This window comes from Daphnia pulicaria, chromosome 1 (assembly GCF_021234035.1).
Source record: "Daphnia pulicaria isolate SC F1-1A chromosome 1, SC_F0-13Bv2, whole genome shotgun sequence".
NCBI classification, from domain to species: Eukaryota; Metazoa; Arthropoda; class Branchiopoda; order Diplostraca; family Daphniidae; genus Daphnia; species Daphnia pulicaria.
The window spans coordinates 6,795,725-6,811,981 of NC_060913.1; the positions used below are offsets into that span (position 1 = coordinate 6,795,725).

The 16,257-nt window shown below is 42.7% G+C and overlaps 1 protein-coding gene and 1 long non-coding RNA gene across 2 annotated transcripts; one reads left to right on the forward strand and one right to left on the reverse strand.

The window, feature by feature from the left end:
• Positions 1-2,948: 2,948 nt before the first annotated feature.
• Positions 2,949-14,843, reverse strand: LOC124320609. Its single transcript, XR_006914003.1, has 3 exons — positions 14,764-14,843; positions 14,108-14,114; positions 2,949-2,959 (listed from the first exon to the last, which is right to left on the reverse strand). It is a non-coding gene; the product is annotated as an uncharacterized LOC124320609 (long non-coding RNA).
• Positions 8,159-10,804, forward strand: LOC124320594 (actin, clone 403-like). Its single transcript, XM_046783440.1, has 4 exons — positions 8,159-8,273; positions 9,115-9,272; positions 9,337-9,567; positions 9,639-10,804. Exons 2-4 carry the CDS (start codon positions 9,138-9,140, stop codon positions 10,401-10,403), a joined length of 1,131 nt encoding a protein of 376 aa, XP_046639396.1. The 5' UTR covers positions 8,159-8,273; positions 9,115-9,137; the 3' UTR covers positions 10,404-10,804.
• Positions 14,844-16,257: the final 1,414 nt, after the last annotated feature.

Consider the following 16,257-nt stretch of genomic DNA (forward strand, 5'->3'; position numbering starts at 1 on the left):
TACAATGCACAGGTAGGATGTTCCTGTGACTCTAATGAGCTCGTTTCAGGGCTCATTTATCTAAATAGCCTCTCCGCCCACTCACCTGCCACAAGACACATTCAAACAAAACAAATAATTCCCGCGAATCTATAAATATGGTATATAAGCGAGGACAGAAGGTTTTTATTTCCGTCTTATCTTTTTTTTAAACCATCGTGGTCACGTTGGGATAATAAATCGTTGCTTTTAGTCCCACGAGTGCAATCTGAAACGTATATAAGCGGGCCTCACCGACAGCCAAAATACAGACATGAATAACTGCCTATTTTATTGAATATTTTCCTCTCCGTTTGAGACTCAAAAGACGTTCGTTTTTCTTTTTAAGTATATCCGGCATTAAAAGTCGCTTTCAAAGTCTCATATTATTCAATTCATAAAAAAAAGGCATCGTGAAAATACCGGTTAAAAAAATACAAAAATTCCCCCCTCCAATGTTACAATAAATTATTGTTGCTGCGCGTGTATGCACTTTTCTGTGTTTTTGAGATATTGCCGTTCGTTCCATCATCTATCCGTATAGAGTCGCACATATGTGGGTGGCATATATGCATCCGTGAAGGAATATCACCCTCGTCTTGTTGTCTCATTCGTTTGTCCTTCTCCGTGCGTTATTGTGCGAACATGAAACGTGTTTTGGTCGACAAGGAAGAAAGAAAGAAATCTGAAATAAAAAATCTAGACTCTCGTCTCTAACGGATCGCTGCTGATGGGAACCGATGCTGAGTAGGTCACGGCCCCCTACTTAGCCTCGCCCCCCCTCTATACTTGGGGGCAATCTCGAGAGCATCTATGCTAAAATCTATCCCCATCCATCTTGACTTGACGAGCGAGTGTTTCCGATGTTCATCGACTTTTAAGAGATGTTGAAATCGGCGAGCGGGAAGAGAAAATCAAAGTTGAAAAACCACTCGATCTATTGAAATCGGATTGTGGGAGAGAAGAAGAAGAAGATGAAGATAAAATAACCGAAAAAATCAACCTCGGATGTATTATAAATACATAACATGTGTGCAGTATATACGGGGTGGTTGGGTAAGAGAGTGGAAAAGCACACGCTGCAGCGTTGCTACACGTCAAAAAGTTGGTCACGGTGGCATGAACCTGATGCGCATTCCATCCAGCCGGGGAAAAAGAGCGGATAAAAAAGGATATACATAATACTACATACTGTATGCGTGCACCCCTGCGTTTCTTATACAGAAAAACCTACACCCGCATTTTTCTCTTATTTTTTTTTTTTAAACAATTTTCCAGAGAAATAACTTCATTTTTACATTCAGTATTGTTTGTAACCACTCTGTTGTGTTTTATTTTTCTTTGAATAAGAAGTCAAACCAAATCTTGATTTTTTCCGTTTTTTCTTTTTTTTTCCGGGTGACCGGGCTGTGTGTGGCGTGTCTTGTTTAGGGGCCGAGGAGGGTGAGAGTTACACAGTGAACAAGGAAGAAAAGAAAGATGTACACGTATATTCCGTGAGACAATCCGCGTTCATCATTTCCATCACAGTCGGGCGGGAGAGTAAACCTTTTTTTGGTGTTTGTCAAAGAACTTATGTATGTTCGGAATTCAGGGCTTCTGCCGTTTTCGAATGGGTGGAGCCCCCTTTTGAAGGCCTTTTGTATATAATGCCAATATCATGACCATGACAAAACAGTATAGACATACACCTGTTGTTCATTTTGCCAATCATGGGACACAACAAAAAATTCTGTCTGGAAAATAAATTGAAACAAAAGGCAGCATTATTCATAGCCTATTTGCATATTGTCAGGTGTGGAGTGTCTAATAATTCAGGACACGGAAGTGATGACGAAACGTGACTCTATTTCTGGAAAACTGCCGTAGATAAATTTCAATTGTTTTTAAGAAATCCTTGCTGTGTCATCCCGTGTGAGCCGTGAGCCGCAATAACGCAACATCATATTTCCACCTGATATTTTATGTACATAAATACACTCACATTTCATTTTACGCTTTAGAAAAAAAATCAAAAAACAAATGAGCATCAGTTTCCTGCATGTAGATATCTTATTGTAGACGATGTCAAAATTATGCAACGAGTTTTGGCCATTTTTTCGGCGCGGTTAGACGGAGGCGGTTCGTGGCGGCCAAGTGGCGGCGGCTTGTTCGCTTCCATAACAGAAATCGATGTAGAACGTGTATACTGTATAGTCATATTGTAAAAAATCATCATGCCAGCAGCTGGCCAGAGAGCGAGAGAGGACCTCTCGAACAGCGAACATTTCTCTGCGTATATGATGACCCCTCTTCAATGTGATCCTCTCTGACTGCGGGATGACGATGATGCCGCCGCGAAGCATTGGGCATGAAATGGGCGGGTGTCTGTATAACTATCTTTCCAATTTCCCCAAGTATCTCTCCACCATTTATTGCAAGAGATGTAATATAATTATGGATAGTCTGATGCTGGTCCCTGCGTGCTCCAAAGTCGGTCCCACACGCAAGAACCGTTTTCATCCATTCCTCCCGCGCGCGGCCACGCAATTCGCCGCTGTTATACAGCCTTATACGACACAATAACCATAAATCTTGTTGGAATGGAGCATCTAACCAGAGTGCCTTTATTACAGACGGAACGATGATGGCACTTGACGGAGGAAGAAGGAGTTAAAAACTGAAATCTGAAATCCCAAGTTAAAAATGGACATGTCAAATAGAGTGACTTCATGAGGGCACAAGCGTTTAAGATGTAGGCCTATAGATGAAGGAGTTGACGGATGAATCGAAGCGTTACCAGCCGCTGTGGGAAAAACAATTTCCTGATATTTTGAATGGACGCCCGATCTATCGACTCAACCGAGACACCTTTTTTTGTGTTTTCCCCATTGAAAGATTAGGAGGCTGATAAGGAGAGATGATGAGCTGTCAGGTAAGGTCGTGTCCCCCTTTTTCTTCTCTCTGTGGAGTGTGGACCAGTAGATCATCACGACCGGCACTACGTGACACAATCCGGAGAGAGGAAGGAAGACACCGATAACACTTCGGCTTCGTGTCGTTCAATAGGATGCACACGCAGGTATTTCCCACAGTCTCGCGCATATTTCTATACAGCGGCCTATGCTGCGCATCTATGCACGCTGTATAGCTCCCATCCTATACGCCAACCGTTCAATTAATTTCAAGATGAATATCCATCGTCGACGTCGCCGTCGTCTCTTTTTATAAATGCAGCTTGGGAAACAGATTCAAGCCAGCAGTGTCGCCGGCGGCTGCACGATCGAGTCAACGAGTCCGGGAAAACTTTTTTTTTTCGCTACATCCATCCACTGCATTTTCTTGTTTGTATAGATTTATCAAAACGTACGATCTCGATTCGCTGGCATACCGTACCTCATACATTCTTTTTTGGAACAATAATTCTTTTTTTTGGCAGTTTTTTTTTTTTTTTTCTTTTTCAGAGTCACTAGGACTGAAAACTCACGTTAATATCCTGTATTTTCAATCGAGAAAAAAAAATTGCGAACGTCGTTTAATAGCCGAAACACACAAGGCGCGGTGCCAGACCAAAACGTATTTACTTTTCTTTGAATTTTGGGGATTCTTTTTTTTTTTAAACGTTGGGTCCGTGTACCCCACACAGCAGGTTACACGCAATATAATGGGTCCTGTTGTGACCAAAGCGATAGATTTGTTACCGGTTCGTTTTCTTATTTCCTTGATAAACTGATGCTGCACACAACAACAACGACCACAACAAGAAACCTGCATCAGATTTTCTTACTTATTTTTCGTATGCCCAACAATATATATGCTGATGTGTTGTGTACCGTACAAAAGGGGCATTCTCTGTGATTTCATCTCTATCGCGATGAAAGATCTACCCCTCACCACACACACAACCCCCTGTTACTCCTTTGTAACTAAGGTACCATCATTTTATTCATGGGAGGTAGGAAAAGGAGTTAAAGCAATGGGAAAGGAGATTTTTCTGTAAATCTCGCTCTTTTCCTTTCTGAAAAAGAAACGAAATGAAACCCTTTTCTTGTATATAAAACCCGTGGTGTGTTTTGATCCGGATGACCTTTTCGTCATTATATTTCCACAACAATTGATGGCAGTCGACGAAAACATCCCCCCCCCCCCCTTAGCTGTCTCGCGCCATATCAAAAGGGATTATTAACATCGACGTACGTACGACCAGTTATTATTTTTTTTACCTGATTGTGATTGGAGATGAAATGTGAACTCGCAATAAACAATGTTCTTCTTCAATTGCCGTAGAAATATTTCAATTGTCAACATACAGATATAAGGCCAGCTTCATAGCGAACATAGTTCTCATCTACCTGCATAACATTTTGAATTCCAATTTTTTGTTTCATTCCGGCGGGACGGTGAATTTTCAAAATAGACCCAACCCCCTGTCGATTTTTTTTAATTGGCTGAAGGTATGCACCTGTGTATAATAATGTTGGATCTCCCAGCCGACCCACTCCCACGTATATCGAGGACAACAGCACGCGGCACGTCATTTCGCCATCAGCCCATCACATAAATGCGCTCTCAACTTTGGTCTTGCAACGGTGACCCGTCACTTTTGACAGCAAATCTTCTTGATAATTTCTCCTCTCAAAACGAGGAAACATCACCACACGCATATCTTCTTTTAAATTTTAAATTTTTTTTTCTTCTCAATATATTTTTTTTTTAACAGACGGGAAAGACACAGAAAATACTAGAGCATGAAAACGGCCATCCGTTTTGTTTCTATTCTGCCATTATGCGATAGTTTTGTCATTTTTCGTTTGTGAGTCGCTGACAGATGTAGAAGGTTTACACACAGTATATATGTATACACAAACAAGGAGAAAAATGCTGCCAGAGAAGATCAACGACTTTTGATTACATTATGAAGCGACCCGCTGCGTTTCAACAGCAATTCATAACAAGTCAACACACCACTCCGATCTCCTATCCGGGCTGGCCGATTCATTTGCCTAGTGAACGAACTGGACAGATATAAAACGAAGTTCACGCCGGAGTATTCAGGGCACCGACTAAAAATTGAATGTGTTCTACATTCATGTATGTGTATCATCATTTTCTCTCTCTCTCTCAAAATATTTCTGTCGGGGAAATCCAATGTCAGCCCATGTATGCGCGCGCTATAGCCTTCTGTCTTGTCGACAGGCGTTATGAATTCCTTTTCAATATCACCAGACCATGCCCATTTTTGAGCGTAAATGTGAAGTGAATAAAGCTGGAGAGACTTTAACAAAAAAATCGGGCGCGGTGACGATAAGCAAACGAACAACACCTCTTGGTGGCCTTTGACATTGACGCAATGAATGGCGGGGTCGATTCGAGCTAAGATTTCGTCACGTCATACTGTAAATTTTATACCTGGCGTTGTTGATCATCGTCGTCAGGTGAGAACAGCCCATCGGTATGAGAAGAAACAAAAGAGATACGTTCAGTCGTTTTTGCTTTGTTTTTTTTTTTGTTTTAACTCTTCGTGAGCGAAGTATAAATTCAACTCCCATTATCATCAAACATATCTATGATTCCTTCATGCCGACATGTAAACACAGCCATCTACAATTCTACATTACAGGGCCGTGAGTAATCGATAATAATTCACATCTTTTCCGCATTTTTTTTTTCTCTGGAGGTCTCTCGGCTAAATAATTGGTGTGCGTGATCCGAAGAAATGTAATACTCATCTCTATTCTTTTCCTTGTGGGATATGGGCGATTGGGCGTCGATCCATCATCTCAATTAAAACGGCACGAAAGACTCTTGTCATTGTTCTTTCCCTACGATATTGGGAAACCGTCAACTCAGAAATGTTTATCGATTCTTATTAATTTTTTAATTCTCCTTGCCCGTTTTATTCTGTAATGTCCGAGCGCGTCGTAGGTGGTCAATTGGCCATCTAATAAATTCGTCTGCCGATTTCCCATTATAAATATTGATCGCCCAATAATATATTTGTCGTAGGTAAGCAACACCCTTTAACAGTTCGATTCGAAGCGTTATCATAATTAGTCACGCGAGGAAACCATTAAGAAAACAAGGATTGGGAGCCAACCAGTGCTTGTTAGTCCAACCGGGACACGTCGAAATTCTGCGTGTTCTGTACAACATTTAATTCATTTTAAATAATGATATGCATACGAGTTAGCGGTAAAGTTGAGCAAAAGGTGTGTACATGTTTCAAAAGAACGAAAAATTGAAACAACGATAAAAATTATCTTGTAGAAATTAACGAAAAGATAAGAAACAAGTTGGCGTTTGACGACTGCGTGATGATGATAAAGAACAGACGGGATGTTTCCGGTGTGCTAACCTTTGATTTTTAGGTGCAAGTCTTTATGCAATTTTCTGATCTTTATGCCAACATGACGATGTATTTTTATATTTTCTATTCTCTTACAATGACATTACTTCTTAAAACTATTAGGTTCCACGTCCACGCAGCTTTTTTTTATATGGAATCCGACTCAAGTCCAAGTTTCTGTCCTGTCCAAGTCTGAGATTTCAACTGAGCTCGGGTTCTTATTCATTTCATTAATTCTCAACAATTACATGTACTAATTAGCAATGAAACTGAGCAAAATGTGTATTAATGTTATATAAATGATACGGAAACTCTTGAGTTAACATTGCAAATGAATTATCTGTAGGCAAAATAAGAAAACAATTGTCGTTTGACCATGGCGTGATGACGATAAAGAACGAAACAATGTATATACGGTGTGCTAACCTTGGATTTTTGTTGTACAGTAGACTTTGTATTTCTGATCACTATTCAACATGACCAATGCATTTTTTCTCTTGTCTGCTTGTGCCTAATATGATATGCTCTCTTTAAACAAATGGCACACTCGATACGTGTGATAGTTAATAGTTATTGCTGGAAGTTGGAACGATCGAGAATATTCCTATTTAGACCAGATAGGACAAAGGTGAAGCATTTCGAAACCTTTTTTTTGCGGACAAACGTTAAATTTTTTTTTATGGGGGGGGGGGCAGTAAAAAAAACAATTGAATACATTAAAAATTTAAATTAAACAATTCTAAATTCTAAGACATTTGAAAGTTGTGCGCATTTGTTTTTCCTGAGATCATGCTGAGACTTTCTCGCACTCAAGCCATCTTTTGGTGACTATTATAACCTTCTCCAACCAACTTAAACTGAGCGTGACGTAAAAAAAAAAATAATGAAAAAAATCCACAGGAAAGTCAAACACATAACACAGGGCTTTAAAGAAAAAATGCTACCGGTACAGAATTTGTGTTAAAAATAAAAAAACTTCGAAAAGCTTATGAGGCGGAACTCTGCACTGCTTTTGCCTCAAAACTGCAACTTTTCAAAACTGCCGTAGCCTATTATCAATTTCACCCCGTACAATGTACACAAGTATGGTATAAACTAATTCACTAAGACATAAGAAATAATGCCGAATACATTGGGGGGAAGTAAACAGCAGAACTTGTAAATGGAGCAGTCCGTTCATTCAAAAGACTGTTGACTTCACCGAGTTCCGTACCAGCTGTTTAATGGTTTAAACCGTTGCGACTGTTAAAGCTTAAAGGGTCCGTGCAGCGGTAGACGTCGTTTCTTTGTAGACGTATACGTAGGCTATGTTGGACACCCACCCCGTATTGATCCGGATTGTCGAGAACAAAACTCTTGGGAGGGAGCGGAGGGGGAGGATTTATGATGTAAATACAGAAATACTGCGCTACCAGTTTACTAGAACAGCTATCGGTGGTGGTGGATGGGGTTTGGGACATCACAACAAGCCCATGTGAGTCATTAGTCTAGACATCTGAATCGGCGTAATGCCGGCAGATATAGGGGAAACGGGTAGGTTTGAAAATTGTGGGGCTACTTTCTGACCAATCCGGATCCCCGATTCGTCGACATTACCATATATGGAAAACAATGCCCAAATCAGCATTGCCAGGTTGCTTCCACTCTCTCGAACCAACAGTTTTTCAATGATTCAAAATATTTAATGCTGCTTTTAATTGATAAAAATAATGAAAACATACATGTTTTAAATGTTACAATATAAATTACTCATCAGAAACTTGAAATTCAAATAATTTTTAGAAAAAATTTCGTTTGTCTGGAACACTTGGTTTATGCGTCATAGACCTTTCCCTCCCTCTTCCCTCTCTTCCCCGTCCCTCTTTTCAAAAAGCTTTTTGCCTTCACAAGCTCGCCAACCGGCTACTCACCAACAAGCACTTTTCTCTCGGTAAGTTTCGATTCATCATGTCTCGGATAAAATTTGCATATTTTTGCTGGATAAAGACGGCAATTCGTGTTGCAACGTAATTTTGTACAACCATCACTGTTTGCATCTGGATAAAGGAGAATTTGACACTTGCCATAACAAACCAATTTTCTCAGTCTGATGCTTGATGACGCCTCTTGATAATCGAGGGTTCACAATTGTTCTTGAGCTGTGTTTGACACTATTTCTTTTATCATTTCTTTTTTAGCCAAATTTTATAATCTAGTATCAACGTTGTGAGATATTTTGTTAATAGAGGTCCAATTTTAAAAGCAAAGTAAAAACACTCGAATTCAAGTAGATTAGCTGTCAAGTAAAATCTTAACATCGCTTTATGTGATGTAACGGTCTTCAAGAATTTTTGTCATGTGTTGCAGAGCAAGACCCTCAAAGGCATCTCTGGTTTCGGCGCTCGTAGTACGTACACGCACGAGATTTACCCGAGTGTAACCGTGACTGTTAATGTTAAAAAGAAAAGAAACGGAGATTCTATAGAAATTCGCTTCCGCATTTTTTCTGTAAAGAAATAATAGTTAAACTTTTGAGGAGGTTCTTGTACAATTTCTGTCAATTTTTTCTTCTTTGTAAGAGTTCAAACTAAAAGTATGGCTTCTTAAATAGTGAGGGAATTGCAGGGTGAAAGTCTAGTCTGCTGATGTTCTGGGAAAAAGAAACCCGAGTCTCTTGTCCATTGGAGCATTCTCGATTCCGTTGGTCAGTCTTCCCGACTAGATCTGTACTTAGATTTTTGTTTGTGACCACCGACTGATTATACATCTTTTTTTTTTTGTTGCGATTCCAGAATAACCAACTAACCAACACAAAATGTGTGACGACGAAGTTGCTGCATTGGTGGTTGACAATGGCTCGGGAATGTGCAAGGCGGGCTTCGCAGGAGATGACGCTCCTCGTGCCGTCTTCCCTTCCATTGTTGGACGCCCTCGCCATCAGGGTGTCATGGTATAAATAATTTTAAAAGAAATCACGAACTTTTTTAAACACTGCAATCTTTTTCTCTGTGTAGGTGGGCATGGGCCAAAAGGACTCGTACGTTGGTGACGAGGCCCAATCAAAGCGTGGTATTCTTACGCTTAAGTATCCGATCGAGCACGGAATTGTCACCAACTGGGATGACATGGAGAAGATTTGGCATCACACTTTCTACAACGAATTGCGTGTCGCACCCGAAGAACACCCCGTCCTCCTTACTGAAGCCCCCCTCAACCCCAAGGCCAACCGTGAGAAGATGACCCAGGTATGAAAAGTGTTCACGACTTGATCGCAGTAAAGGTGCAATAATAAAACGTTTGTCGTTTCGACGTTTAGATTATGTTCGAGACCTTCAACACCCCGGCCATGTACGTCGCAATCCAGGCCGTGTTATCGCTGTACGCTTCCGGTCGTACCACCGGTATCGTGCTCGACTCCGGCGACGGCGTCTCTCACACTGTTCCGATTTACGAAGGTTACGCCCTTCCTCACGCTATCCTCCGTTTGGATTTGGCTGGTCGCGATTTGACCGATTACTTGATGAAGATCCTAACTGAGCGCGGCTACTCCTTCACCACCACTGCGGAACGAGAAATCGTTCGTGACATCAAAGAGAAACTCTGTTACGTCGCCCTTGACTTCGAGCAGGAAATGGCCACGGCCGCTTCATCCACTTCTTTGGAGAAGTCTTACGAGCTACCCGACGGTCAGGTCATCACCATTGGCAATGAGCGTTTCCGTTGCCCAGAGGCAATGTTTCAGCCCAGCTTCTTGGGTATGGAATCTTGTGGCATCCACGAGACGACCTACAATTCCATCATGAAATGCGACGTCGACATCCGTAAGGATCTCTACGCCAACACCGTCTTGTCTGGAGGCACCACGATGTACCCAGGCATCGCTGACCGTATGCAGAAAGAGATCACTGCTCTGGCGCCTTCCACGATGAAGATCAAGATAATTGCCCCGCCTGAGCGTAAATACTCCGTCTGGATCGGTGGTTCCATCTTGGCCTCTCTGTCCACCTTCCAACAGATGTGGATTTCCAAGCAAGAGTACGACGAGTCTGGACCTTCTATTGTCCACCGCAAGTGCTTTTAAGTCAACACTAAATTTGAGGAACGTTAACCCGACAGCTGCATCGCTTCTCAAAACAACAACCAAAAACAACATTGCTGCAACTGCACTAAAACTATGCGGCGCGTTATTTTCCACTCTCATTCCACTCTCTCGATGCCCGTTTATTTTCGAATCAGGCAATAATTGTCTAATTTTCTATTCTTGGCTGGCAACTGTTCCAACACTCTTCTCCCTCCGTTCCATTATTCACTGTAATATGTACCATGTGGGCGTGGGCTGTATTAATAATAACAACTATTCCAACAACTATATCCCCTATTTGATCGCTAGTCGTTTGCGATCCCTCGTCACCCACCTCTTCCATGTCCTTCCAATTGCATTTTTTCTGTCTTGACTAGGACCAATACAATATTAAATTCCCAGAGCGCGTTCGCTGGAATTTTCTTTGTTTGAAATTACGTGAAGTTACATGCTGTCATTTTATTTCACACGGTAGTTTGAGAAACGGTAATTTTGTCTATTTTTCTTTTACGTTTAATGTTTTCTGGACACTGGTTTTGGGTATTTTTTAACGTCTTGAAACGACATATGTTTGAAATTTCTGAAAACTGGATTTTTCTAAGCATTTTGTTCCCGATATGTATTCATCCAGAGCCATTTACTTTGGTTATCGGTCTCTTATGGCGGAAGATTCTCTCGGAGGCGGTCAACACAAACTTCGACCGAGAACGGACTATGCTCTGATCTCGATGTTCCGAAAAACGGATCCTCTAGCGGGGAAAAACGGATCATAGTCCTATCGGGCCTCTGGGGCTCTGATGAACATCTGGCCATTCCAACCCACTGGATTGATGATAAAATCAGGGATAAAATTTTGAAGGGGGTGGGGGGACGGAATAATGGCCGACTGGATGAACCATGAATGCCGCGCGGGCGGCGCGGCTGAGAAAAACTATTTTTGTTTATCGCTGATTTTAGCTCTAGTCTTAACAAATAAAATACGAGCGATATGCCAAAACTTTAGCTTTAATTAACTTTTCGGAAAATAAATAATTTAGCCAATGCTAGCTATTTTGATTATTATAGGGATTATGATGAACTTAAAAATGATTCCACTTATTGGAAACGATAGGTTATAAAATGCTCTATGAAATAATAAAAAATGGGAGGGGGAGGGACTTATTTTTTTCCAAGTAGGCTGCTTTTAAAATAGTTTGCAATATTTTAAGTAATGGGAAAATATTAATTAGGATATCCGATTAAGTATTTTCCTCAACTTTAAGTTGTTTTATCTTACTGACTTTTATCTTACTTACGGGTTTACAGCTGCTAGATGACATTGCAGTAGTGACATAGTGTTGTTACACATCCACCAGGGGACAGAGATTGTTGTCAAGCAGGAATTCAAGACGACGACAAAAGCTTATGGAAGCCTTTAACGTTGAGACCGATATAACTATAGTAAATGCCTCTGATTCATCTAGCTGTCGAATTTTCAAAGTTAATCCCGCCATTCTGTCCCCTCCCCCCGAATCAGCGTAGTTTTTACTTGAGAGATTTTCATACGCCATATTAGCCAACTGAATGGACTAGTTTAAGCCTGGAGTAAAGAACTACTAGGGGACTCATCCCACTATTTTTCAAAAAAATTCATATTTCGCAGAACTGCACAAGTCACTCGTAGCAGACAGAAAATACATGAGTTGCTGCGTTGCCACGATGGCAACAAATGTTAAAAAAGATGTCGAACAGCCCTATAGGATTTATGGTAGGCGTTGATGAGAGAGCGAAAATTGGACGAACACTGGAATATTCTGAATTGACAACTCTGGCCGGGTGTGTAACTAGAGGGGTTACTTTAACATGGGCCCTTATATGAGTACCATATTTAAGGCATTGGCAATTGTTATAGTTTTTTGTAATCAGGAAAAATCGGAATTGCATGTAGAATTAATTGTTTGTACTAGCTCATTAAATTAAACTAAGCTTAAAAATTTATAAATATTTTTTTGTACTGAAAACGGTTGAACCTATGCGAAACATAACACCTAAGTTTGAGCACAGTTGCCGGTATTAATACTTTGTTCAAAATCGGGGAAATTTACACACCGGCCTTTCCACATCTTGCAAGTGTCGTCACCGTTGTAACTTCCCAAAGTACTCCCTATTTGCTATGTCAAGGAGTTCCATAGGTGAAGTGGTTATAGTATCGGTTCTCGGCCTAAAAGGTCATATAGTTCGGTACACATGAGAATTGTGTCTCGCAAAGGCCAGGATCGGGAGAGAGATAACTCTACCGTGTCGGTTTTGCCACTAGACTGTCGTCTGGATCGCTTTGTCCCGGGAAAGAAAATTCCATTCAAATGTCCATTTTGATCGAGAAAAGTTTTTATCTCGTGGAGCCACCTACACCAGAAATCAGTGATGAGATTTTGAGCTGCTCCCCATCCTTTGGTGGAAGGTTTTTCTGACAAATCGATGACGCCCAGAGGGTCATTCGGATTTGCTTTCTAGGAGAGTAAAATGATTGGGGGTTAACGGAATTGGATCTTGCGGGTCGACCGGAAAATATTCGAGAGGGCGTTCATTCATAAGCGTTGCGACCCCGATTAAGGCAGACGACATAATTTTGTTGGACACCGTCCGGCCGTCAAGAATGATGCGTAATGCGGATTTTGCGGAAAGAACAAGACGTTCACATGAACCGCCAAAGTGCGGCGCGACGGGAGGAGAGAAATGCCACTCAATGTCGCGATTCGCCAAATTTGATTCGATTCTGTCTTGATTGAACCACGCCAAACCTTCGGAAATTTCCTTTTCACCTGCGAATAAATTTGTGCCATTGTCGCTACATACAACGCCAGGGCAACCACGCATGTTGGTGAGTCACCAGAAAGCGAGAAGAAACGAGTCGGTCGAAAGTGTTGTGTGGTGTGGTGTAGTGTAGTGGTGTAGCTTAGTTTAGTTTAGCATAGTAGTAGCTAATAAATAAATAATAACAAGAAAACAACAGATAGGGTTTTACTCACATATATTAACACCACGCGGAAGTGGCCAGGTAAACGCCTCAACCCTTCCTTAGACGACTCAAACGAACTTAAGAGTCTTACAGTGTGTTACTCACACAAATACGTACGTCTCCAACAGGAGACAGAACAAGTGACGACAAGAGAGACAAGGTGACAACCGTGAGACAACTGTATGCATGTAAAATTTATTTATATAGCGCACTTATCATGCAAGCATGCTACAAATGACGTTGAAGTACAGTCATCGGTTATTGGAACAAAAAATTTCATTGGAAAAATGCGATACGGAGGAGGTGGGTCTTTAGTTTCGATTTGAACGGCAATTAGCGATTAATTTTGAAATTTTCCAGACTCATCTGCTCGCCTACTCGCTCAAGGCTGCTCGAACTCTTTTTTTCTCCACCGAAGTCCGTCAGTGTCGAGGTGACATGCGCGCATTATATTGTCTCGTCGGCGACCTCATGGGTTCAACGACCAAGCCATCACTTCCCACTCGCTCAAGTGACCAAGAAGTTGCAGACGACCTGAACCAGTTTTTCTGTTCCAAGGTCTCTGCTCTCACATCGCGCTTTCACTCCGACACTGGTTCTCCTCGCTGCTCACCGCAACCAGCTACCAGCTCCTTCGTCTCCACACATGGATACGACATGCAGTTGCTCCGCTTTGTCCCGGTTTTGAGCGACGATGTTACCAAACTCATCAACTCTTCCAAAACGACGTCCTGCAGCCTTGATCCTCTTCCCACACAACTGGTGAAAAAATTTGTCCACCTTCTCGCCGGTCCGATTTCTCTCATCATCAACTTATCCATCACTACTGGCTGCTTTCCTTCCACCTTAAAGCATGCTGTCATCACACCCCTCATCAAGAAGCCTGGACTCGACCCTGAGGATCTCGCCAACCATCGACCGATTGCTGGACTCTCCTTTCTTTCGAAGTTGATTGAAAGTGTAGTCCACCGCCAACTCTCTACTCATCTTGGGGCTTTCAACCTTCTTCCTGATCGTCAGTCTGCCTATCGCACAAATTACTCCACTGAGACAGCGCTTCTTGGACTCTACAATGACCTTCTCTGCACTGTCGATGCCGATCAGGCCACTGCCGTCTGCTTCCTTGATCTGACAGCTGCCTTTGATACTATCGATCACACCATTCTACTCGACTCTCTTTCAACTCGTTGTGGCGTTGCTGCTGATGCCCTACTCTGGTTTGCATCTTACCTTTCTGGTCGCACCCAGTGTGCTCGTGTCGGTGACTGCTTCTCCTCGAGTGTTCCAGTTCCTTATGGTGTTCCTCAAGGCTCCGTCAATGGTGCAATCCTTTTTATTCTTCTGGTTTCTGCCCTTCCCGACCAAACCGCAACTGATGGCGTCATTATTGATCAGTATTCTGATGACACAAATGGCCGAACCACCTTCCAACTACACTCTAAAACCAACCACTCTGACCAACGGGCTGCTATCGCAAACCTTAGTCACTGGACTTGTCGCACTGATCGATGGCTTTTTGATCAACATGTCATCCTCAACCTTTCTAAGTGTCTTTTCTTCTACGCCTTCTCACCTCATCAAGACCACAAACTTGCCCCTCTACCGTTGGAAATGGGCTCCGGCATTCTTCAACCGTCTGCTGAAGTCAAACACCTTGGCGTCACTTTTGATTCTCATCTTTCGATGTCCTCCCACATTCGCAATATTTGTCGGTCCTCTTTCTTTCACTTGTGGCGTATTGGCAAAGTTCGGCGCTTTCTTGGTCCTCTTACTACAAAGTGCCTTGTTCAGTCTCTTGTCCTCTCTTGACTATGCCTGTTCTCTCTTCGCTGGTCTTCCTGGCACTTTGCTCTCTAAGCTGCAGCGCGTGATAAATGCTTCCGCTCGTCTCATGATGCAAGACGGGCGCGGGGGACCAGGAGGGAGGTAGTGCTAGAGGACCTTAAGGATCGTGCTGGGGTGTAAAAGGAAAGAAGAGAAGAAAGATAGACGGGTTCGAGTGGGGGAGAGAGACGACAGCGGAAGGCGAGAGTTGTGGCTTTGAAATTGATGCTTGACGGGTAACCATTTTAGTTCCTTGAGGAGTGGAGTGGCACCGTCACGCTTGGATCTGCGCAGGATGAGCCGGGCAGCAGCATTTTGGACCCTCTGTAGGCAAATTATGGTTTTGTCGGGTAAGCCGGCGTACAGGGAGTTGCAGTAGTCAAGGCGCGACATCACGAATGCGTGAACGAGAGCTTTTGTGGCTGACTGGTCAAGGAAGCGACGAATGCGGGCGATGAGCCTGAGGTGGTAGAAGGCTGATTTTGCGGCACTTTTTACTTGGCGCTCCATTGTAAGCCCAACGTCGAATAGGACTCGGGGACTAGGTTGCGACATTTGGTTACCGGGGAAATTTCCAAAGAGCCAACCGTTAACGGGGTGTCGGGGAGGAGGTGAAGTTTATTTTTAGGCGCAGCGAGGAAATAGACGGTCTTGTCGATGTTGAGTTTGACTCGATTTTCGAGGTAGAAACGCTCGCAGTTGAGGCACCATTTGGAGAGAAGAGAGAGAGGTGGTGGGCTGGGATGAAGGAGAGGGATTTTTAGCAAGAGGTAGTCTAATTCGGGCTTGAGTGTCGTCAGAAAAAAACCGTCGATGATGACGCCATCGGTACCTGTCACTGAAGGAAGCTGGCAGATATAGATGGCGAACAGCAGAGTCCCGACCAGAACTGAGCCTTGGGGAACTCCGAAACGGATGTCGATCGTCTGGGACGAGACGCTGCCGATCTTGACAACTTGAGTTTGGCAACGGAGGTAGAACGTGAACCAGCTAAGTGCTGGGCCAGTGAGGCCGCAGTATCCGTTCAGGCGG